This window comes from Coptis chinensis, chromosome 8, assembly GCF_015680905.1.
Source record: "Coptis chinensis isolate HL-2020 chromosome 8, ASM1568090v1, whole genome shotgun sequence".
In the NCBI taxonomy this organism is placed as follows: Eukaryota; Viridiplantae; Streptophyta; class Magnoliopsida; order Ranunculales; family Ranunculaceae; genus Coptis; species Coptis chinensis.
Genome location: NC_141463.1, coordinates 71,602,319 through 71,628,419, shown reverse-complemented (window position 1 = coordinate 71,628,419; position 26,101 = coordinate 71,602,319). Strand labels below are relative to the sequence as shown.

Genomic DNA, 26,101 nt, shown 5'->3' with positions numbered 1-26,101 from the left:
GTCTCCTTTTGATGCATCTTTTACCATTACCCCTTCATGCCACAAGTCATTCAACTCTTTGACCAATGGTTGCAAAAACACATGAATATCTTTACCTGACTGTTTTGGACCTTCGATGAGTGTTGTGAGCATAGTGAATTGGGGTTTCATGCACAACCAAGGTGGAAGGTTGTAAGTCACACACATCACAGGCCACGAACTATGCAATGAGCTTAATGACCCAAAAGGATTGAAGCCATCGGTTGCTAGCCCCCAAACGGACATTTCGAGGCTCGGCAGCAAAATCTGGGTATTGTGTATCAATTAGCTTCCACACCCCAGAGTCAACTGGATGCCCCAAAGTACCTGGAGGGGACTTTCTAGTTGAATGCCAACGCATAGCCTTTGCTACCCAATCCACTCTATATAATCTCTTTAACCTATCTGCTAGTGGAAAATATCTTAAAATCTTCGCAAAGACTGCACTGACCCCCTTTCTTTCTTTCCTCAATGCTTAAAGTTTTAAACCTCGAGACCCCACAAATATGACAAGAAACCTTAGATTTGTAGTCTCCCCAGTATAACATACAATCATTTCTGCACGCATCAATTTTATCATACTTCAATCCTAAATCTTTGATTATCTTATCCGCATGATACATATTTTTTTTGGTGTGTTATTCCCACTTGGAAGCACCAACCTAAATAGTTAAAGCAATGCAAGAAAACTTTGGTCGATCCACCCATGTGTGATCTTTAAATTAAATAATTTCACTACAAATCTAAGAACGGTGAAGTCCTTATTTCCAAAGATACAATTCACTCATCGCCTTTACGCAAATTAGAACTAAACTTAACATCTTCAAATAAGTCATTTTCAAATAAGTCATTTTGTTCATTATGTTCTCCCATTAGCGTATCCAAATTATCACCACCAAGTTCCCCCACCACAGTGTTAAGGGCATTAGCCATGTCCGTTTCATTATATGCATTATCACGAAAACCTAATCCTTGTTCAACATATCGATTTTGTGCTACTTCAAAGATGCACGAACCACACATTATATGTTTCACAAAGCCATGCCTAAAACAATCTACTTTGACGTCATCATGGGTCTTGGCCGGGCCTTGGTTTAGGCATTTGCCACATAGACAGGGTATGACCTTTTTATTACGATGGTGTATCTTCATGAACTCCACAAATTTCTCTAAACCAAATTTATAAAAACGCTTATCCGGATATTTTAAGGAAATCCAACTCTTATCTATCGATGAAGCGAAAGCATCCATACCACTATATATAACAAAGAAAAGCTAGTATGTAAGAAGCATCAACCAAATCAAATAATTAGGCACAAAGAAATCAGATGAACCAGTTTATATAGGCGAAAATCACGAGACTAGCATACTTTCTCATTCACAGACATTGATCACTCCATTAAATATCATTCTAGTTGCACTATACATATATCAAACCATACAACACTCAGACAAGTATATAAAGATTGCTCATTTATGATATCGACAAAAGCAATACACAAAACATTACACAGACAAATACCCTTGGCTAAAAAATTCATGAATTCAAATATAAACTTCATCACCCAATTTCTACATTAAATGCAAATAAATATAAAAAAAATATACCTATACTCCCAAGTTTGGAACCCAGATTTATACAACAAATAATGAAGAGGTTCCCAATAATTGAAAACTTCATCACAATCACTTATAATATTAGAAGTAGCACTCCAGTATCTCAACACACCCAAACAAACAAACACATCAAAACAACTCAATTTCTTTTTATTCCCATTTTCTTCTTCTGAGTTTTCAGGTTTATCTAGTTTCATAGTAGTGGTTTTAAGTAATGAATAATAATCGGCAGTGGATAGATAATCGGCAGTAGAGAGGGGAGCTCTGTTTTTTTTTGGGCTTTTAGTTTTTTTAAGAGAGCGAATGAGGGGAGAGATTTACGAGAGATAAAACTCATTAAAGAGGAAGACGTCTAGTGTCCTAGCAATTAAATTCGGTATAAAACGGTAATAAAATCAATGGAAATAAACCACTAAAATCAAGCACCCAAATTATACTGAAGAGGGTAATACTAAGTCCCGCGTGCGTAAAAGTCATCGGGTGATAAAAGTAAGAATTCCGAAGAGAGAGGAACATGAACGGGAACAGGAACAGGAACAGGATGCATAAGGACATCCGAAGAATCAAGTTATGGATTTGAATCTAGTGGTCCTAGAGTCTCACAAGACCTGAAGGATGCATTGGCCTCGCTTCAACAGACATTTGTTGTGTCGATGCAACTGCACTGCATCTTTATAATGTTAAGCTAGCTCGCTTCTTCAAGATGACAGGTATTCTTCAACGGAGGTCATTGGAAGGAACCGGTATGCATTATTATTACTTACTACAACTCTTGCAAATAAGACAGAATTTCGTGTGTTTAAGTATTGGCTATAATAAAATCAGATCCATGTTGCGGTTGCTTTCTACAAGGAGCGAGAGACACCAAAATGAAGTTGCAAAGATACGAAGTCAAATTAAAACATGCCAAGGAAAAACAAATAATCGATTTTATTATACTAAACCAAATTAAGAAGTGAGAAGGTTACCACAATTGCAGAGAGAGAAGGAAAGTTTGTGTTTGAGATTGAATAATCACTCGAACCTAGACAGAAAATCAAGTTGCAAAACCAAACTATTTAAAGTTTATTCATTTTAAATAATTGAATAATCAAGTTTGAGATTGAAAAGTACCGTCTTCAAACTCACAAATGAATCGCCGTCTTAAAAAAATTAAGGCAAAACTTTCTTTTCTTGAAACAATAGAGCCACTGAGAAGAAATTTTTTGGGAGATTTTCACACTAAATGTCACCGACGGTTTCTGAATTTTTTTATTGTCTAAAAGAACAATAGAGCCACCGAGAAGAAATTTGGGATTTTAGGGTTCAATTTGTCGGATTAGATCCCTAAGAAAATCATCACCGGGTTGGAATAGATGAAAAGTTGGTCGTGGACGGGCTCGGCTTTTTTGTCGACGGATATTGTACATCGGCAAATAGAATTATGGACTTGGATCCGTAGGCATATCTATTTTGGATCCGTCGGGAAATGTCAATTTTTTAGTAGTGGGAGGAGATATCTAGAGCAGAGAAGGGAGGAGACGACGGCCATAGGAACGGCGGCCAAAGGAGACGACGGTTAGAGGAGACGCCGGCCAAAGGAGACGACCCGAGAGGAGGAGGAGGAATAGGAGGAGAGATCTTGAGAAGAAGAGTAGGGACGACATCCAGGGAGGAGGAGAAACCTAGATAAGAGGAGCCAGAATGAGGAGATAACGAGAGGAGAATAGGGAGACAACCAGAGGAGATGACATCTAGAGAGGAGGAGAATCCAAGAGTGAGATAGAAAAGAGTGGAGAGAGGAGAGAACTACGGTGCAGCTTGATCCCTCGATAAGGGGGTACGTAGGCAACCCAAATGGGTTCAGCTGATGAAGTCAGATTAGGTGTATTGTTCGCCTTCAGCATCTAACCAAGTAGTCGAGAATTATAAAAATAAAAAAAAATTGTGAAATGGGTTGCAACAATTATGATTGTTAAACAAGTTTTTAAAAGAGGTGGTGCATATACACGGGTCTACTTTCTAGTGTCAAACATATATGTCTCTTGAACCCGACGCTAAAAATTAAACGGAATAATGAATTGGTCTGAAGGGAATAATATGATGAGAAAATGTAGGCACCACAAGTGGATAAATGGTGCAGACATGTCCCTGGAAATGCCCTCTAATCAACAAAATAGGGATACCGTCGCGGCATTGGTAACAGATTAAGGTTTTGATCTTCTTAATGACAGGGGTCCTAATTTGGAAGCAACACGCAAGTTGTGATTGCATCTTCTATTCAATAATGAGAGACTAAGATGAGAATTCGACATACTGCCTTACTACCTACTTCTAGCTGAGGTATACCGCCGTACGGGGTTCCTATAAAACATCAAGTGATGGGGGATGCATGGCGCCCAATATCCCAATGTCAAACGGTTTCGCTTTATTGTCACAGATTATGGATACAAGACCAATACGCAATGATCAGTAGTTGAAACAAACAATACACAGTTTTTGGAACCTAAGATATACCAGAAATTCTTAGAACGAATTCTATGTCCAATATATGCTAGTGTGTTGCAACTAAGATCAGCATTACTGACTTAAAATTGGTGGTCACACCCAAACGCCAAAGAAGAACAATCTGGAACAACAACGCAAGAACCAAACAATAGGAAAAGTTCAAAGCTTACACAGAATGAAGGCCAAAAGTTTCTAACAAAGAAGCATAATCCACATAGCACAGTTCTTGAGATTCAATTGGTGTTGGTTGGAAGTAAAGTTCAGGTGCTAACACTACTAGTTTCAGATGCAGTGCCTCGGCGAAGCTCATACAGGACACTAGTTGGTGAAGCATTGGAGGTAGATGATCTCAATGCCTCAGCAAGTGGACCACCCATAGAACTAACTTGGTGGGCGTTCCATCCAGTTCCCCAGTCCAACTGAGGTCGCTCCTCTCTACCATTGCCATCTTGATATTCGGGTTCATCTCCATTTCCTGTTGACAGTTTTAAGGAGAAATCTGAAGAACCACCTGGAGTTGAGATGGAGAGGCAGGTTGTGGAAGGACCACCGTTTCTGCCAACTCCATCCGAATCTTGATTTGATCTGGGCCAATCATCAAAGAATTGACGCAGGAGCTGGCCATCTGATCTACCCTCATCGGAAAGTCTGCCATTTTGTATCTCCAGAAGTCCGCCATTTCCCGTTTTATTTTCTGATGCTATACTGCAATGGTTAGTGCAAGTCAGAGCAATATCCTTTGACGCGAAGTAAAATTCTATAGTTCGTCGATAGCAAACGAAGGCAGAAATAAAATTGCATAACCATAGCTGTGGGACTGTATTAACCATCCTTTACATAACAAGAGATCGTACACTGTTGATTTGACATCTCTGTTTTGGACCAGTATGAAGACTATGAACTAAGGGCTGACTTTTTGTGAGGATTGTCTCTACCTACGGGACAACTTTGCAAAAAAAACAAAACCAATCCATTCCAATTTTTTAATTTTTATAAAAAAGCAGACCTCAAATTATGGTACATCCGTACATGAAATTTATTCAGAAATGTGAAAATGTGTTTTTCTCCCCTATTCTTCAGGATGATTACAGTAAAAAAAGAAAATCAGGTGCGACCTAGCTTTGTGCTGAAACGCCCCCACCACCACCGACTGGAACCTAAAACCACTTGCAAGTTGGAACAAGTGCCTTGCCAGCTAGGATCCTGGCCAGGAAAATTTTTAATGACTAGATCCATTTCACAAAAGCCAATCCGGGGGGGTCCATGAATAGGATGAAAAGACTGGTCAAGAAAAGGGTTCAATAACTAACCTGCCCCATTTATGGTCCAAACTTCCAAGCAATATAATGGGATGGACATAACTTTGATAAAGATTGTGGCACTAGACATTATTGGACTCCAGGTTGGAAATTATTGGGTTAAATTTGGATCTTCTAGTGTTTCAAACCATCCAACATAGTTTGTAGCGAAAAAAAAAAACCCATCCAACATAGCCATTTAAAATGTAGGCCCAGAAGTAGTACAGTATAACTGGGCATGTATTTGGTCTTAAATAATTTGGTTTTTATTTGTTCCCCAGAATCCATCTACAGACAGTAAGCATTATCAGATTCTTAAGACAAGTTTTGCCGTACACTTGGTGTTTCTCATTGTGGTTGCTAATTGCCATTCTTTTTAACTATTACAGAAGATTCTAAGAAAATAAACGCTCAACTAAGAAACAACAATGACTTTTCAATTCACATTAACATAGCAAAACAGAGGACATTAATTCTTCATTTCATAAATGAGATTCAATCAATTTAATAACATTCATTTATCAGATTAATTAGAATATTAGATAGTTTGTTCACCTTTGGTTGAGCTGAGTCAGATTAGCAGAAGTTGATGGCCCAGAGGGAGCAAACTGATTTCCGCTAGCTAATGCTGTTATGGGCAGAGCAGCAACCGTAATCGGGGTTTTCAAGTCACACTTGGTTGCCGCGGGTGTGGGAGTTTCCACAAGCTTTCTTGAACGGTTTCGACCTCGGTGGACATGGCGCTCACAGTACTTGTGGCCAGGCACAATTTCCCTTGAGCACCTCCACTTCTTTCCATCAGTTCTCCGGCACCTACCAGGCTCTGGGTCCACTGAATTTCTACCCCAATATCCTGACTGCAACACTGAGAAGACATTGAGACCCATACCACATTAGCAACAAATATAAAATAAACAACAGGCAAGAAAGATACTTAAGATTAAATAAAAGATTTAACAATCACATTATTAGAGGGTAATTACAAGAAAAATATCTCTAGAACCAAAATGGCGTACAACAACAACAGCAACAGCAACACTATTCAAATCTCATAAGAAAATGTAAAACTATATATGAAGTGTTACATAATTTTTGGTATCAGATCTAGCAAACATAAATGACAGAAAGCACACTCAAACTCAAAAAAGCAGGTAAAAAGAAAGATGCCCCACACTTAAATGAACCTTACCAAACACCAAAAACAAGTAGAAAAACTAACTACTCAAGAAGAAAATGGAGAATCAAGAAACACCATTTGGTCAGACTTACTAGTTGGTTGATAATGCTGATATGGTTGATAAGGATAAAGATAACATGCAGCTGCAGCAGGAGTATTTAGAAGGCTTTTTTTAATGGGATGGAGTAGTTCAGCAGGAACAGGTGCTCCAGCTATCATATACTTAAAGATCAAAGCTTGAAGTTCAAGTTCTTGCCACTGAGCTAAGCTAAAGAGACATCCCATCCCTACAAAATAAAGTCAAAGAAAGAGAAACCAGTTCTGAAATCTGAACATAACCGTGTGAACTTTACTATATAAAGAATAAAACTTGAAACAAACTTAAAAACAAGACAAGCTAGGTATAGAAGCAGAACAAAAGAGGAAGTTTTTTTTTACCAGAAAATCTTGAAGTTGTTGCGTCTGAAAATGCTGACAAGCTGGTAATAATTCTGCTGTTTGGTTCAGGGACAAACAAGGGAAGAGCAGAAGCAACAGGTGATGGTTGATGGGTTGGTTCAAGTAGTAGTAGTCGTGGAATCTTTGCAGAAGGTTGCTGTTCTTCTGACTCATGCAGCTGGTTTCTCCATTGTTTCATCAGATCACAGTCCATGGAGAGAGAGTGAGGTTTGGACTTTGGAGGTGGTTCTTGGCAGGTTTTAATAGTAGTAGTGGTCACTGGTCAGCTAGGCGTTGGTTGATTGTTGCCTCAGAAGGAAAGACTGAGCATTGTTTTAAGAGGGTTCTGTATACTGTATATATCCCTTGCAGAGAGAGTCAGTGGCCTGATACAGAAAGCCTGCTGCGTTTTGTTTTTTAGCCAGTGGAGAAGCACTTACTTGTGCGGGGTAGACAGTAGTTTAAAGGGGAATAAAGACAAAATAGAATAGGTCTCACAGTAAAAAAAACTGTTTAAAGAAGTAGCAAAATACGAAAATGTACAAATGCATCTTTTCATTTATGCTGGTACGTAATACTTCAATCTTGGAAATTAAGAGAGTCAAAATTGATAAATAAAGAGGAAGCAATAAACATATTGGTGGGAAACAGAGAGACAGACATCTCAGAAAATGTCTCAAATAGGAGAGGTGGTGCTTTGAGCGCCCCTTGTTTCTTGAACTAATTATAGTTTGGGATGATGTAAATCAACGTTGCTACACTCAATTTTCTCATCCAACAAACATATCCAGTGTCTCAATTTCCGGAATTAGTTTGGGGTCCGGGTCTTTCTTCATTAGTTATTGCGACAATAATCGTGATTTTGGCATCTTTGACGATGGAGACGACAACTCAAGGCTCAAGTGCTTTGAGCAACTCCTAAAAGATTTGCATTAATTGATGAGTTACCTAAATGACAAAAGGACAGCTTTTGCTTTAAAAATCCGAAAAGTGAGCTTATAAGTTCGTTAAGCTTTTGTTTACTTTTAATCATCAATCTACCAAAATTCCAGGTACTCGGCATGGTATATATCATACATTCCAACATGGCATATCAAAGTTTTCCGATATTTTGCTTCAAAGCTTGAATAGTCTCAATCAACTGAATCAAGATCATTACTTACCTTTGACTAGGGAGTGTCAATGGTCTGGTTTCCAGTGAAGTAAGAATTACGAACGATTTAATTTTGCAAATCTAGACATCTAGTTCCTAATGGTTATGGGTCCAGTTTTAAAAAATTTAAATCATATCCAGAACCACCGGTTTCCGCAGGTACTCACCACTTCCGATCGTTCATTTCGGTTTTTATGAACTTCTTTCTTATACAGATTATTAACACAAAAAAATAGAAACATGAATCACTTCATAATTTCATATGTTAGACGAGTGTTTTGGAATTTTGGAATTTCGTTACAACTTGCCAATATTTTTAAGACGAGTGTTGGACCATGACCTTTCTCCACGTAATGTTCACAGTTTTCGAGAGCTGGCACGCAGGAAAACTTTAAGTACCTGACACGTACTGCAACTGTCAGAAAAATCAGATACAATTGTCAGATTGGGACAGCTGCTGCTCACGTGGGTCCCGGGCTTTTTTACTTAGCATGCGAGCCTTCCGTATTTTACACGTGCTCTCACGTGAGTAATATTCTTATGGATTGGACATTTGGACCGGATCTTATTATTCTTCTGAAACAAAATTACTATAATTTTTATACCAGTATGGGTGTACAGCATAGTATTATAGAAACCATACTACAAAATATAATGATATGGGTATCTATCGATATTTAATTTCTGGATATATATAGTAGATATATCCTATTCTTTGGAGATATTTGACATTATTTTACGTGCAAATATCGTAAATATATCTAAAATATCGATAAATATCGTAGATATTGTAAATATATCATGATATATTATTTTTATTTATTTGAAATATAATGATAACTATTAAATAAAATTATTATATACACCAAATATCTTCAAATATCGTCGAAATATTACCGATATTTACAGTCGTATATATCTCTGAACATATCGTGATATTTATATATTTTTATTTGAAATCTGGATATATATCCCAAAATATCGCGATATATCGAGATATTTTGTACTATGATAGAAACACCCAAATGCAGTATGTGGTCACTCACTCACCCATGTACATACAATCGGTCAAAAAGTTGAATGAGAAAATCCTTTGGATTGCTTAAGTTATAATAAAAATACTTAAAGAAAAAAATAAAAATGATAACCCATGTATAAATTTTTTTTAAAAAAAAAGTTTGTTTGAGTTCCAGAAAGTCATTTTGTGAGTAAGTCACCTAAACTAGTCACCACTAAGAGCAAATCCAATAAGGTGTTATATGACACCTTAAAAATTAAAATGTCATTTCAATGGAGCTGTTAGAAAGTTTCTAAATTTGGCCAGTATGATAAACCTAAGTCAAATTTGTGGTTTTGTCTAGCTGCTGTCATAATAAATTTCAAAAGACAGACGACATAGTTTCTACCATTTGTGTATTAAATTTTGACGGATGACAGAAATTATGTTGTTTGTCTAAAAAAAATTCAACTTAAATTTGCAACTAATGGAGTAGTAGTGCTACACGGACCTATTTTTTAAACCTACTATTAGGTCTTACTATTTGGATAACGTTGGTTTGCATTGCAATACACACGGACACATATCTTTATGTAAATCAATAATTAAAACTTTTGACACATAAGTAGGTCTAAAGAGTAGGTCAAATAAATGGGTTGGTCTAGCATTAGTACCTAATGGAGGGACGGCAGTGATGGTATCCCTTAGCACCTTCATCTTCAACGCCTCTATTATAGCTGATTTTGAGTTTTTAATTACCTCTCAAATTTAATTGGGTAGCAAAAAATACTAAAAATCCTACGTGGCGGCGGTACTATAGCATCTCTCCCTGACTGCTCTAACTATGCATTTTAATGGATTTTTTGAACCCAGAACAAACTTAACAAAGTTGACCTAGCAATCCTAGCATTGGGAATGCTTTCATGTAGTTGGTGTCGTACTTTCTAAAAGTCAAAATCAACTGAACCCAGAGCAAGATTCACTTTGGTCAGTTGGCTAGTACGGTTAGACAATCAGTGGTCGATGATCTCATTGCTTCTTCCACGCGTTATTGTTCACACTTACCAGTTCACAGACTTGACGAGTGGAAGTTCCCATTGACAGAGTGTAGATAAGCTGAGTAAAGCTCTGAAATTCTCCACAGAAATTGGGTGTCGCAGTACTAATCCGAGCAGTAAATCAGGTAGCATACTTTTTAATTTTGTTTTGTATTTTATTGAGTGGTCGTTGAAATCCTTCGAAGCTGAAGCGTGGTCCCTCGTGGTCCAGGCCAAAAAGAATCCTCGATTTTCTAAACATGTTGTAAACGCTTTAAATTAAATAGTTTCACGGGGAAGGTTGCCACGCTCGATCTAGAACATTAGGTCACAAGTACGACATGACCAAATAAAGAAGGGAGGAATACCTAGGAGCACTTAGCAAGTGAGAAAGATGAATTATATTATATACATTCCGGATTTCTACTTGACTAGTATTTATTTGTTATGCTGGAATTTGTGATACAATCATACAAGTCATACAGCAATCTTTATCAATACAAGTCATACAGCAATCTTTATCAACTCATGGAGATACTCTAGTGGAGTCTAGTTCTGTGAACATAGTGGCTCATCGTCATCAGGTAAATGCTAAATGGATACTCCTCAGAGTGTGATGTGGAACGAAATGCAACGAAACATTGTTGATTTGTAGTTCAGACTTCAGAGTATACTTCGTCCAAACAAAATCATGAAGATAGTCCAAACCATAGTACAAAATATCGGGATATGACAAAATATCGATTTCTGATTTATGGATATGTATCGTGGATATATCCCCCTGTGTGGGGATATATTACATTGGGGCATCTGCAAATATCGTGGATATATCGAGATATATCGATAAATATCGACAAATATCCACAGATGTCCACGCAATATGTGTGGGTATTTCTGGCTGCAAATATCGTGGATATATCGTGATATATCGACAAATATCGATAAATATCCACAAATATCGACAAATATCTATATTTTCTTTGAATGTGGTCATTATAAATGTTGAATTTGATAAGTCCTTACAAGTGTGAATAATGGAGAAGATTGTGATGGGTCGAGTTTTGACTGAGCTCACTTTGGGACGAGCTACCTACATATCAAGATTTTGTGATGAACTTGAATCAAGTCAGACATTGTTCCCCCCTTTCCTCTATCAGCTCAAGTCCCTGTCTTGATGAGAATAAATGAGCTTTTAGACAGTGTATTTATAAGCGCGACTGATACTACGACTTTAACTAACACATACATTGGCGTTCTTTGCCGTTAGCGTGCATGTGCGGGGTTGTCACCTGGATTCGGGCGAGGTGTTATGTTAATAACGATCTATCATGAGTCACGGAGGTTATCACCTCGTTCTAGACAAGGTGTTATGTTATAACGATCTTCCATGAGTTTTTCTGATTCGTGTTGGACACGTGCATAATATATATAAATATATTATTCCCTCACAGTCATACTTTTAATATAAATTACTCTCTAATACTCAAAAAATACACCTCGAATTCCTACATATTACATTGACTTTTCATTCTTTAACAATGAATCTTGAATTTTTTTTTTCTACATATTACAATACTTGTTGCACTTGCAATCGAAAAAATTCAATCATATAAGCATCTATTAGATCTTCATTGTGATTGAATCCATGATGAAGCGTGAAGGCACAGTAACCCCGATGTCCATAGATGCCTGCGCCATATAGAGTCTATCCAACACTCTAACGCGTCTTGAGGAGATGACCAACACAACTCCAATCCACTTCATCGGTTGTCAATATGGCGTGTTCAATTACATCACTTGCCAAAACTATGCTCCCACTAGTATCCTCCCCATCACTTGCCATAAACCGCATCCATCATCTTGATCGGGCAATCTACAACATATTGTAGCCCTTTGGTTGAAGCCGAGGATTTTACATCCTTCAATGGAGGTTGTTATTTGGGACAATAGGGGAAGCATAAATAAAAGCGAGAATAGAATGGTCTTGGTTCGTCCTCACCCTTGATGGAAAGAAGGTACTTTCGAGAAGATCCGAGCCTTTAGCATGCGGGCAAAGGGTGATTCCGCCAAGTACTTCCCAACAAACAACACTGAATCAAGAAGATCCTCTCCTTTTCTATGATCATGATCCTTTTCCTCTTGCAAGAACTCTAGAACCTTACCCATCGTCTCGTTCGGACCATTGACCATCATTATTCCCATGCTTTTATCAATATAACTCTCATTGATTTCAGAGACGTTTTCTGCTGAGACCGATTTCATCATCTTTTCTGTTGAGACTAACTTCATCATCTTTTCTTATGATGATTCCTTTACGTATAGTATGAATCTTCAGCACAGATGCGCGCACACAAGAACAACTAGCCCTAGCATTTCCAGAGAGATAAGAGATAAGAGAACGAAGATAACAATAAAACAATCATTGAATACCAAAGACACGTGGCATCTTTAATTATTACAAAACTCAGGACGTGATATAGACCAACTAAAAACAAAACCTAAACTACAGAGACGAAAAAAAATCCTACAAAATTTTTGGCAGAGTTTCCTCTGTATTTTCGACATTTCATAAATTTAAATCCTGTCATAACCTTCAAATCCAATAAAACTACACCCAACTACTAAAATAAATACTGATTCGCAGAACCGGCTACTTAACCATCTCGACTAGTGCCAGTTAAGTCAAGTAACCAATCCTCGAATCAAAAAATCCTACAAAAATTTCTCGCAGAATTTCCTCGTATTTTTTCAACATTTCATAAAATTAAATACTGTCATAACTTGGAAATCCAATAAAACTACACCCAACTACTAAAAGATATACTGATTCGTAGAACCGGCTACTTAACCATCTCGACTAGTGCCAGTTAAGTCAAGTAACCAACCCTCGAATCAAATATCGACAAATTCAAAAACTAACTAGAGGAAGGAACGACTTGGTTCAACTCACCTCGTGGCTCAAAGTAGAGGAATAAAATTTCAAAATTGTTACGACTTTCTACTTATCTTTGATTTCCACAATTCCAAACGCGTATGAAATGATAAACTAGCTAGATTAAGAATTGAAGAAAGCAAGTCAAATAGGTGAATAACATATGTGAGTCGGAAAGGTAATTCTTTCAAGACAAGCTATAGATTTTAAGAAACAAACCTATAGATTTCAAGATAGCTACTCTTAGAAGTTAAAATAAGGTTGATAAGCTAATAGAATCCTTAAAGGGATAAACAAATGTAATGGGGGCATCAATCAAGAGCAACAACGATTACATGCGAAGAAAAATCGGGATAACTACAAATTATAAGACCTTTGGTTACAGGTTGTGAACAGAGTCATAATTACACAACGAGTAAGCATCTTCACTCACCTCTTAGCTCGAGAAAAATAAGCTAGTATGAATTTGCAGCGGTTTACTTCTACGAAAAAAAGTTGGTTCCACGATATCAAAAGTGGAGAGATGCTATGTTGTTGAAAGCGTCAGCGTCTGATCGTCAAGAAATTCAAAAAGATGCAATTGTAACTAAGAAATAAGCAAGCCCAACACTACATTAAGAAGAAAACATATGAAATTGAAGGATATAAATATCAGCTCAAGAACCGGATCAAATCCCCGATAATCTTGATCTGAAATTTGTTTTATATGATTGTCATCTCCCTATTCTAGCTTCTCTGCTGCCAATCCTAAGTACAAGTGTCCATCAAAGACAAAGCTTATCAATATAGCTTCTTTTTGTTACTAGACACTCGGCTTAATTAAAACAAATAAAACCCCATAGGAAGATTATTGTTTTCTCCTTACCAGAACAATTACTATGGCATTCCGAAGCTGCATGGAGCTCTACATTTTTCTTCAAGATCTAAGTGGCTCACCAAAAACATAACAATTACAACTAATCCATAGACATAAAGAACTCACAAAACAGAGCGATATTTTGTACTATGACTCAAACTTTATTCAAAACCAACAGAGAGGCTGACACTCCAAACCATTAAACATGATAAAAACCGGACCAATACAAAAAAAATACTTTAACTTTATTCCAAACCAACGGAGGTCGACACTCCAAACCATTACAAAGAAGACTACTGCCAGAATGATTTTGCGACCTTCTTGTATGCCTTTGACACCATGTAATGCCGATTCAAAAAGAAAATCATTACAATACTGGTTCCAAGTGAGGGTTTGGCCGAACCAATTCTTAAAGTTTTCCACGCATACAAAGTCATATGTCTTTGACCGATCCAAGTTCTTGCCACACAATTGAAGGTAACCAATAATCGGATACCCGGTTTCCTCAACAACGGTTAGACTTCGGAGGTTCCCATATAGTTCCCCCATGCGGTGGAGGCATGTCCACACTATGGTCCGAAATGGTGAACATCTTCCATACTTTGGTCCTTTCATTCCGTCCTCCATAAGAATGATGAGGAGGTGCATATTGTTCGAAGGTAGCACAAATGTAGATTCAATGGAATACTTTCGCGATGGAGCATTCCAATCTCCATAAGATCGAGGGACGATATTGTTCGAAGAAGTAGCATAGGTGGGAAGCGATGAGAGTATGCTTGAGGATCATTCCAATTCCCATAATATTGAGAACGTGAATATTCTTCTGGAGGATTCGCATATGAAGAGTCTGTAGAATATTCAACCATATTTGAACCAGTAGAAGAATATCCATAAGGCTGATCGTAAGAAAACAATCCACCAAATTGGCCCGCCAACGAGTCCACAGACATCTCGACCCCAGTAGATGACCCTTGCCCATAAAAACAATTGCTGGAGTCCGTGCTCTGTGTAGGATCTGCTCTCCTTTGTCGACCTTTTCTTTGACGAGATCCTCGTTGGGCGGAAGCACCATGGTCAGAGTCTTGAGTTGCATGGTCAAACCCATCCTCTTCAGTAAAGTATACTCCTCTATTATCACGGCACTGTGAGGAACCACCAGTTGCTTGTTGAGACCCAACAACAGTGCATCCACCCCTACCACTTGGTGGTGATTTGTGAGGACCCACCCCTTGATTGTTGTGAGGATCCACCCTGATCTGCCTGCATTGAGGACCCCACCCCCGCTGTGACCTTGGTGCTGTCACCCGTTGTGACCCAACACCACCACCAATGGAAACTCTAGGTTGTTGTGACTGAACCCCATCATTACCATCAAAACCTGGAGGACCACCACCACCTACTCGACTCGGACCACTGCCATCTCCACGACCACCACCACCTCCTCGACTTGGACCACTGGCACGAACCTGAGCATGATCATCATCAAAACCAGGAGGACCACCACCACCTACTCGACTCGGACCACTACCATCTCCACGACCACCACCACCTCCTCGACTAGGACCACTGGCACGAACTTGAGCATGATGATCATCATCATCATCGCTATCGTTATCGTTATCGTCATCAACAACATTGTAAGCATTATCGTGCTCCCCATCACTAGGCATTCTCCATGCATCAGGATCATAATATGTTTCACCATCAAGTTGAGTGTCATTAGGAGATTGAGCTGCTTCAAAGTTATCCTCAGGATTGGGATTCGGAACAGGTTCCCAATTTCCATCTATTGGCACACCAGATTGCTCTGCAATGTATGAATTAGGACGACCGCTTTCATCTAATAATGCCTCAGGGGTTCTCTCTCTGTCATCGATCCAATCAAAAATAGGACAGTCTGAGTCATTATCGACTGGGTACAATGATGTGAGGTCCAAGATCTTCTTCTCTTCTTCGAATTGGTTCTTTAGTTGGACATGCTTGCTTTTCAGTCGAAGGTTGTAGTGGACAAAGACTCGATCCTCCAGTGACTCGGTTCTCGAGTTACAACGTTTCGCCGAGTGTATGAATCCAAACGTACTCCAATTCCTCTCACATCCAGATGATGAGGTAGTTTGTGAGAGGATCCGTATAGCTAACGTTTTCAAGTGGTCGACATAACCGTCTTCAACATTCATCCACCAATCAGCTGCGTCAATGACAAACAATGTAGACCATATTATATAATTTTGTATGGACTAAAACTAAAATAGGTCAGTTACAAGTTCGTAGTGGGTTAACAATGAAACTAACCCGGCATGACTTTGGTTCTTCCATATACAAGAATTGGCAGAGAGAATACCCGAAGCCTCTCGATAAGCTTTACATTCATTTAAGCAAGCCATTGATCCGATAGGTTTGGGATCAATTGGTTAATGACTATCTCTGCATTCTTTGAGAGAACTCCCCATTGTATGCAACACTTTCACTTCATCGGGGCGTAAATTACGGCGGGATTAAGGTAGTGTGCTACAAGCAAATTTGTAGCATATTAGCTTACAAATGGTTATGGTACAATTAAATAAACCTCGAAGTTAACAAAAATATTACCAGCTTTGTGTAATGGGTGCCCCAATTGGTTGTTCCACCTCCTCTTAATGATTCCAACAATCCATTCAGTGGCGAATCTTCCTCCGAACTTGCTCAATTGTTATTTCTACCCATCTGTGTAAAAATGGCATGGTCGGTTTATCATCCCTATCCACCTTCCGCAATAAAACCACAATAGGTTCTAATACAGCTACAATCCCCTTCACATTCTGCCAAAATTCTCGGTCGTTTATAATATCCTCGACCATCATCATCTGGACCGTAGGATTATCATTCTTAATTTCAAGATATCCTTCGGAAGTAAACATTGACCGGAGCTTGTTCTTTTTCTTCAGCAAACTTTTCAATGCCATGTAATTACTGGCAAATCTAGTTGGACCAACTCGGACTAAGTCTCCACCACACACTTCCCTCATAAGGGAAACAACTCGAGAGTGGTTATAAATGAAAGACGTGATATCCTTCACCTGATCAAGGATTGCTTTCGTCGACGGGGCTCGAGAAAATTCTTTCAAGATAAGGTCTATAGAATGAGCCGCGCATGGGGTCCAGAAAAGGTTATACCCTATTGTACATGAAGTAGTTTAGTAGACAGTTCATACAAAAAACCTATTTGCAAAAGGAATCTAAAATGGGAGAATAAAACTTATTTGTAAGTATACCATTTTCTCTTGCAAGCATCTCTCCAGCTTTCTTAAAATTCGCCCCGTTGTCCGTTACAATCTGAACAACATTCTCCTTGCCAACCTTGTCAACAACACGTCTCATGTGTTTCAGTAAGTGGCGGTGATCTTTCTTGTGTTTCGATAGATCAACGGACGAATCAAAAGTCATGAGCCCATCACAATACACCATGAAGTTCATCAAGACCGCCGCGTTGGACCGATCCAGGAATCACACATAACAGTGACACCATATGTAGACCATTTTATTTTCATATGGTCAATATACAATTTGCACTCTGCCTTAAGCCTCTGCAACTCTGAATTTAGTAGTTGATAGGCTGAAGGAGGGGTCACTCCAAGACCGGCGCGACATGCCTCATCGAACATCGGCTTGTAATACGGGTTGTTGGCCACTGCATTTGGAGACAAGTTTCCCCAAAGTACAAATCTAGCCACAGCTGTTCTAAACACCCCAGCTTTTGACTTACCAGCTGGCGTCATCTGGTGGACAGATGGTTGATTAACATCAGGCCTTCTCGGCGAATCGACATCAATAAGCTCGGGATGCCTAGTGCTCTTCGAACGGGAGAAGAGAGACATAAGACCTTTGCCTTTGCGAGAGCTTGTGCTTGCAACATTGGTGTTCTCTCTGGTTGGAGCCCTCTTATCCCACGAGCCCGTCTCGCAGAACCTCTGGTACTCATCCCTAGATTGTTGCCGTGCTATCTCGAACTCGTTGTCATCCTCATCTGAGTCTTCTCCAGGAGGGTGTGCATGCATGGCAGCTCTATAATGTTCTTCAGCTATCTTTTTTCCATTTCTCTTATCAATTCCGGACTCAATTATTTGTCGGAACATGTCTCGAATTACCTTTCCACACTTTAAACATTTCTCAACATTTTTGTTCCCTCCGCCAAGATGTACTTTCAGCCTTGTAATGCCACCTCCAGCTAAAATCTTATCACAGTATTTGCACTGTGTCCCGTTTTTATTTCCAGGGATACGGATAGCGTGGTCCCACCCGATATCAAATCCCTTTGGCATTTCTATCCTCATTTATCACAAACGAGAATAATTTAATATATACATCAAACCAAAACATAATTAAATTTGATGATTCCTATTTAAAAATACATGGATCAAGTATGTGGTCCTATAACTCAAATTTCAATGTTGCCTTAACTGTGTCTGGCGTTTTTTCTACATTTAATTATAATAGTCAAGCATCCAAATATTAATAATATCAAACAATTACAGTCAAGTTCGAAACCGGCATCCGGGCTTGTGATCGGAATTAACCAATCTTTAAACAAGTAGGAACTCTCAGATCACCCGTAGGTGCACCGTGTTCTGGAACCAAACTGTACTTTGAGTGATATCAAGAATATTCCAATGCTAACTGTGTACTTTTATTGATATTCCAATGTTGTCTTAACTGTGTCGGGCGCTTTTCCAACATCTAATTCTAATATTCATGCCTCTACCAATGCTAATCATATCTTCCCTGTACTTAGAAATAACGGTATAAATCATTTAGACAATTTTACCATTGCATTATATTTTTAACACTAACTTGCTTGTTTATAAAACAAAAGAGTTAAAAATATTTTGACAAAGTTTCCTTTGTTTATTCAACTTTTTGACCACCTGTATTATGCCTAAAATACTCATATAGTAAAATAAGAAGAAAAAAATAAAAAAAACAACAAAAAGACAAACATAAATTCTATAACTATCAGTTCATCAATAGAATCTGAATACCAAGTTAAATTACATTAGCTTTTCAAATTAATTTAAAGTCATGCGCAAATAAAATATAAAAAACATATAACCTGCACACTTGATAATTAAACCAAGAATAAATCCTAACACTACCTAATATACAAACCAAATGACTTTACCATGGCACACAACCAAAACATATCCATTATATGCATACAAACACCCACAATTTCAGTTGTTGCAAAAAATAACAAACAAAAAATAAAATTAGTATACGAAATGGGTAGAAGTTTTACCTCAAGAGAATCAGAAGCCAACTCCACTACTACGAATCAAACTCCACTACTGCAAATCAAACTCCACTCTTGCACCAACAATGAACAGGTTATTTGAATTATTCTTACTAATAAATGCTCGACTTTCTTACTCAAAATACTAGAAAAATTGATATTTGCTGGAAAAAAAAAGCGACGTACCTAGTGCGCAACAACCAAAAGTGGGAGAAGAACAAACCACTGAGACAACACGACGTACCTAGAGCGCAACAACTAAGTTTTCAGCTGTGCTTATGCTGCAAAATAGAAAAACAAGCAACCACTGAGAACATACTTGTACAAAAGACAAGGAAGAGTTCACGGAAGAGTTTGCTCTACCCTACAAGGACCAAAGATGGGTACAATCCTCTTCTAGATGACTTCAAGAAGACAAAATATATTATGATATACATAACTCAAATATAAAACCACCACTTAACATCACATTCTAAAAAAAATTCGGCAGAGTTTCCTTTGTATTTTCAACATTTCATAAATTAAAAACCTGTCATAACCTGAAAATCATATAATATACTTCCATAACATATATTAAAACCTCATACCTCGTAAACCCAAGTACCCAACTACTCAAATATATATTGATTCGTAGAACCAGCTACTTAACCATCTCGACCAACGCCAGTTAAGTCAAGTAACCAATCCTCGAATCAAAAGAATACTATAAATTATATACAAAAATTACAATGAAAACAACATATACATCATTTCCACTTATATCTTTGTTATACATAAAGGTGTAGACGGATATCCAAAAATTCGACTCCGATTCGCATTCGTATTCGAAAAATCAGATATTAATTTTAAGACTCAAAACTTTTGGACTCAAGAGTCAAGATTCATCCAACACACTCAATCAATCACAGAAAACCAAGTACCCTTAAGAGATGCAAGATCCTACTGCATTAAGGGTTTTGCTAGAAATCATGGAACTAATATGAAAAAGGAAATACATAAAATATATCTTCCCTCGAAAAGAAAAATATAACAGTCAATATATGTCATGAAGAAATAGGCCTCAACTTTCCAAGTACAAAAGTCAAACGACACCAGGGGCAGTCACTTAGATATAGAGTTTTAAACCAATTAAAATTCGTACAACTACACTTACGCAAGTAATTGTCTTCGAATTCGAGTAGGGCTTATTAACAAGTTTCCAAAAAGGGTTCGTTTGTTATAAAACTGTAACCAAGACTCAAACTACTTCAACTTTACATGCAACACTTCCTCCCACATACCAAACATAATTTGATACCGCCACATTGAGATTCAGTTTTGTTGTGCATATAGACACAAACTCAATCATGATAGGAGTCGAGCCATTACTTCAATTAGAGTACAAAAGACATTGCAAAATTTGATCATTATACTTGAACATCTAATGCTACTAATATGGTTAAACCAACATAATTACATTGGGAATGTAACTCCACATTGTCACACCAGTCAAAATTTGATCATCCAAGGCTAGTATGCTACTTATATGGTTAAACAAACATAATAGAAATTCTGGTGCCATACTATGAAGCAAAACAAAACCAGTGCGCACAAAACACAAACAATTCAACACATAACCGAACATACAAAACTAACAGGGCTCAACTTATCACCGATACCAGGCCCAAGCGTTTGATTTTGGACCCAAAATAAAGTGGGGAAAGAACAAAGAAACTATTTTCTGGAGTCGAGTAGACTACGCGTACAATGAATAAGATCGAGTCGTGTCTTGTGGAGTTCGTTGGATGACATGGTATCATGTGCGTGACTTCCTACATAAGAATGTCCCTTACACCTCTAGCTCAGTTAAAGTCGACATGGTCCCAACAGGTTGTGTCACGACTCACCAGTTGCTAGAGGCCAGAACCTGGGCAGCAACTCTAGCTTAACTGTCTTATACTCGAAATAGGATACACATATTGTCAGTTTCGAAAAGTTCTCTAGGAGTGTTGTGGTTAATTGCAATTATAATAGATCACAAGATGTGGTCTGTGTTGGGCTGCTGGATGAACGCCGAAACAAATAAAACTGCTGCTCAAGCATTTTTTTGTTTCGTACTTTCATGGACGAGGCAATCTAGCTCTTGTGAATTGTAACATTTCTAGCAATTATAACTTTTGGACTGTTTCTCAACTTGCCTTACAGTATTTATTTCATCGATCTATTGACTTTTGCATTCATTTCTCAATACTTTCAAGTTTCAGCCAAATGCCAATATTAATAAATGATGAACCACCACCCACATCTATGCATGCTAAGATTTTGATCCACATTCTAACAATGGTTCTAAAACAAACGGGAGTTCTTTTCATTCTGATGAAGATATCAGGGATTTATTTGCAAGAAGTTACCTATTACAATGAGAGGATCAAAATTGGAACCTGATTTTGGACCCTGATGCATGGAGCTGCCTACTCCACTTCTCAAATTGGAAGAATGATTGACAGACAAACAGACTGATACTTAGAACTTTCACCTGCAATACAAATTCCGAAAATGAAATGAGTTAGTTAGAATTAATAACTCAAAGGTAGGTATGGGATTAAAACTATAACAAAATTGATGTGGAGAATTACCGGAGTATTTAGCACACTAGAAATCCAAGCAAAGCCGACAGAGTTTTAGTTTTAGTTTGAAGGAGTGAGAGAATGGAGAAGAAGGAGCTTTTATATCCATCAAAATTCGTGGGTTGGCAAACTCGCGTGGGAGAGGGTAGATTAGCTCGCGTGGGAGAGGGAGGAGTAGCCTTTTTTTATCTTCTTCGTCGGTTTGCAATCACCAGCACCGAAAGCCATCAATTATCTCCGACAATATCGATAACAAAACATATCGTCGAAATATCGCGATATATCAACAACTTTCGTCGATATTTGCACTGGTATTTACCCAAATTAATATCGCGGCATTTATTTATCTATCTATGAAATCTCGATATATATCGCTTATCGCGATATATCGCGATATTTTGTACTATGGTCCAAACAATGTGTTATGAGTTATGACCGTAGAGGGCTAAAGTACTGTACGAGTGTACGGCAGACACCTCCAGAAAACTGGGTCAATCTTGATTCTCGAACTCCCATTTTAGGTCCTTGTTATGACTCAATTCCTGTTACACTCGCTCTCTCCCTTTTCTTCAGCCTAGCTCCCTTTCTATCCCCTTCAAAAGCCCCCTTCTCTTTCACTTTCTCTTTATACTGGCATCCTCTCTCATCCTGACCGTCCATCTGTTTCTTCATCTCGCGGCCCCCCTACTCCACGTGTAGGTTTCCGTACCGCAACCCAGCATCCACATCCTGATCTTGTGCACCCTTTCTATGTACAATATGTTGCCGCGGCTTCATCTAACCACTGATCTTATACATACCAAATTCTACCACTACAGATGCTCCCTCTCGAGTCCACGATTCACCAGATATCGGGGGGTCGAGAGCCCGTCCTCCCCCTTCCTCGGAGACCGCGGTCTGCCCCCTACCTTACCTCCACGTGGCAACGTTCAGCACGCTTAAAGTGCGAGTGCCCCTTCGATTTCTGTGTATCCACGCATCGTTCATTGGCTGGCTACTTCGGGTGTCCCCTCAATTTCAACACCACCCAATTCCGGTTTTACCCCTCCTCTTATAAAGCCCGCTCGAACTTCCTCTTTCCTCATTTAGATTTTCACTCTCTTCCTCGCTTCCTTTTTCTGCTCTCCCCTTTTTCCCCACCTTTGTCTCTCCTGTCGAAGGCTGTTGCTCCTTGGACCTTTGGCACTGCTTGCACTCTCACATTGGACTGATACCTTACGCTCTCAGGTTGGTTCTCCTCTCCTTTCTCTTCTAGTACTGTTTTCTTTTACACTGTTTTTATTTCTTTTTCCCTCTCTCCACCTGTTCATCTTCTTATTTTCGACCACCCTTTTTGATGTCGGGGCTCCGATTCCGGCGACTCCTCATCTTCTCTTTCTAACACGGTAGCCTCACCCCCTCCCCTTGAACCCTCCAAGGCCCCCTCCACCTCAGGGCAGCATCTTGCTCTTCTACCACCGCCACCTCGTAGCCGTAGACCTAATTTAGAGGCAATTAAGGCCACTTACGGTGTTCCTACTGGCGTCCTTTTGGAACATGTGCCAGGCCTCACCCACTATCCTCACTCAGTCCCCTATAAACCGAGGTGTCTGGTGGCCACGGTAGGGCAAGGTGTCGTTGGGCTTCGCTTCCCCTTAACTCTCCTTGATGTCGTGGTATGCAATCACTTCAATATCCCTCTTTGCCAGGGCATTAGAAATTTCTGGCGAGTCATGTATGCTGCGAACCATTACAATGAATCCCATGTTCCCCACATAACATGCCACGATATAGCTGCTCATTACTACATAAAAAAGAGCACTAAAGATGTTGGCGTAGGATACCATTCTTTCTGCGTCCGTCCCAAGAAACAGTCTTTCATCCTCCGTGACATAACTTCTGACAAGGCGTGGCACCACTATCCGCTTTATGTATCAGGAAATTTCTGTCCGCGGACCTACTCTCAGATCTGACTCTTAATCATCTCGCCTTCCTACCTAGTGATGAGTCCCCCTCACACCTTCCCCCTTGTATACATTCCCCCTTGTATGTGCAGTCCGCTGTATGAAATCTAAAGGTGTATTTTCTCTGTTTAGGTTGGAGACCAGATTCGAAGTCGCGCATCTAAGCCAACGACGTGCATTCTTCCATATTCCAGAAGATCCGCGACCTAGGTCCCTCTCAAGCCGCGGTACTTGGAATTGACCCCTCCACAGGTACCCCTTACTGTCTGACTCTCAATTGCATAACATTGGAGCCTACAGTGCCCCATTTTACCGTCCACCTCCACCCAAATAACGCAAGCCTCGGGCTTCTCCTTCCGCAAAAAGACCCCGTACCAAAAAACGCCAATCCATCCCAGCTAATACAAACAAATCCGCTTCCCCCGCTCCTAACTCCCCATTTGCTCATACTACTTCTCGACCCTACCAATCTCTTCTTACTTGGGAAGATCAATACATATCCTCTCACTCCCCCACCGCGGATTCTCCCTTCTCCGATATGAACATCTCTAAGAGAGAGTTGTATGAGAGTGACTCGGATGACGACGCTGTGACAAAAGTCCTCCCTACCGTTCCCACCACCTCACCATCTGGACCGCTTCTCAAGCATCCGCGGTCCTCTCCAGCGTCTGATGCCCCAGCCTCTGCTGTAATCGCTCCAATTCCTACCGGCACTAATCCTGTTAGCCAACTACAGTCGACTAGGGAAGGAGACGGCGGATCAACTCACTGCCTTCCGCCCTACTTTCAAGGTCCGCAGCCGGACTGTTAGTACCAATGACTCCGCCCTGGAGAACCCCGCGGTGGCCTCTTCCCTGTTCTACGGGTCCCATCTTCCCAAGGACCTTGCTTACGCTGAAGGAGGCTCTTTTGATCAACACAGGACCTCCTTCTATACTGGCTGGGAAAATGTACTCTTCCCCTTGGTTTTTGTTTCTGGTTTTTACCTTCGTTCTCTGTTGTGTTAACCCCTCCCTTCCTCTCAGATGAGCTTGGATATCTCTTATATGATTCGCGGTCTGTTTGGTGTCAGATCCAAGGTGGAATCATTGGAGAAGGAGGTCGCTCGCCTGGAGAAGCTAAACGAGTCCTATTCTCAACTGAAAGAAGAGTTGGCAGCCGCGGTCCTAGACAAGGTGAAAGCTCAAGATGAGCTCAAGCGCGCTGATGATGCTCACCATGACTATATGGACAAGGTCAACGATCGACTAAGCCATCAGCGCGAAACTCTCATTCAGCAGCACACCGATGCCACGACCACTCTCACCCAGCAGCACAAAGACACTACTGCGACTCTACTCAAGCAGCATGAATCTGATATGGATCAATTGCAGGAGTGTTTCAGGGCTCTCGCTGACAAACGTGTGGCCAAGAAGGTCCAGGAGCAGTATGATCGCCTTATCAAAGAGGGCCGTCTACTCCCCGAAGCGCCCGCTCCTGCCATTGACTCTGAGGTTGCTGTGGTACCCACGGACCCCTTGTCCTCTACTGAGATCTCAGTTCCTACCGGGGTTGAGGAGATAGTGGCTGGGGTCATAGGGGTAGCCGCCGATATTATTATTGAAGAGGCCGCGGAAACTGTGATGTAGGAAGATGTTTAAGTGCCTTTGTATAATTTTTCTATTTTGGATCCCTTGCTCTCGTTGGAGCTTCATTGTATGTTCTGCTACTTTATGTTTGGAATTTGTCCAGCCTTGGACCCTCTACTTAATTAATCTCCTTTAACTTTCAATTTGCCCTTTGGTGGTACTTATCCAAGGGGCAACTCATCTTGCCCCAGATCGAATTGGACCTCCTATCCGCAATGGGGTAACTCACCTTACCTCGGTTTTGATTGGACCTCTCGTCCGCGAATGGCTCATCCCCTTCATTGTTTTTACTTATTAGTGGTCATTACTCAAAAGAAATGCTCTCTCAAAAGTGCTATTGTATTATATATTTACATATAGCTTAAGTCTCTCTGAACAGACTCACATTCCATGGCCTTTCTATCAGCTTTCCCTCCATAGTCTTCAACTTGTAGGTGCCGGCCCCTCCAGCGTCCACCACTACATATGGTCCCTCCCAATTTGGACCTAACTTCACATCGTTTACTTTCTTGGTGCTCGGAGTCACTCGGCGAAGCACCCTGTCTCCCATCTGAAAATGTCGCGGTCTCACTCTTCTACTATATTGTCTTTGCAAGCTTCGGTGATACTCCTCCAATCTGATGTGCGCAGAATCTCTTTTCTCCTCCG

General features: G+C 39.7%; 1 protein-coding gene and 1 long non-coding RNA gene across 3 annotated transcripts; both read right to left on the bottom strand.

Annotated features, from left to right (window-relative positions):
• Nucleotides 1-4,110: 4,110 nt before the first annotated feature.
• Nucleotides 4,111-7,469, bottom strand: LOC147482795 (growth-regulating factor 3-like). The gene is made up of 4 exons (XM_086580228.1): nucleotides 7,036-7,469; nucleotides 6,690-6,884; nucleotides 5,976-6,285; nucleotides 4,111-4,827 (listed from the first exon to the last, which is right to left on the bottom strand). The coding sequence occupies exons 1-4, from the start codon at nucleotides 7,247-7,249 to the stop codon at nucleotides 4,383-4,385; spliced, it is 1,164 nt and encodes a 387-aa protein (XP_086436354.1). The 5' UTR covers nucleotides 7,250-7,469; the 3' UTR covers nucleotides 4,111-4,382.
• A 6,371-nt stretch (nucleotides 7,470-13,840) lies between these two features.
• LOC147482794 (uncharacterized) lies at nucleotides 13,841-20,147 on the bottom strand. 2 transcript variants are annotated; one of them, XR_015204760.1, is made up of 4 exons: nucleotides 19,463-20,147; nucleotides 19,283-19,348; nucleotides 14,020-14,077; nucleotides 13,841-13,901 (listed from the first exon to the last, which is right to left on the bottom strand). It is a non-coding gene; the product is annotated as an uncharacterized LOC147482794 (long non-coding RNA). The 2 variants fall into 2 exon arrangements; XR_015204759.1 differs by having other exon boundaries at nucleotides 13,851-14,077.
• Between the last annotated feature and the right edge of the window lie 5,954 nt (nucleotides 20,148-26,101).

Bases quoted from the DNA above. Each gene is read 5' to 3' on its own strand.
- LOC147482795 (XM_086580228.1), bottom strand. From the start codon at position 7,249: ATGGACTGTGATCTGATGAAACAATGGAGAAACCAGCTGCATGAGTCA. The intron at 6,885-7,035 runs GTAAAAAAAAAC...TTTATTTTGTAG, and splicing joins AACAACTTCAAGATTTTCTG to GGATGGGATGTCTCTTTAGC. The intron at 6,286-6,689 runs GTAAGTCTGACC...ATGTCTTCTCAG, and splicing joins TCAGCATTATCAACCAACTA to TGTTGCAGTCAGGATATTGG.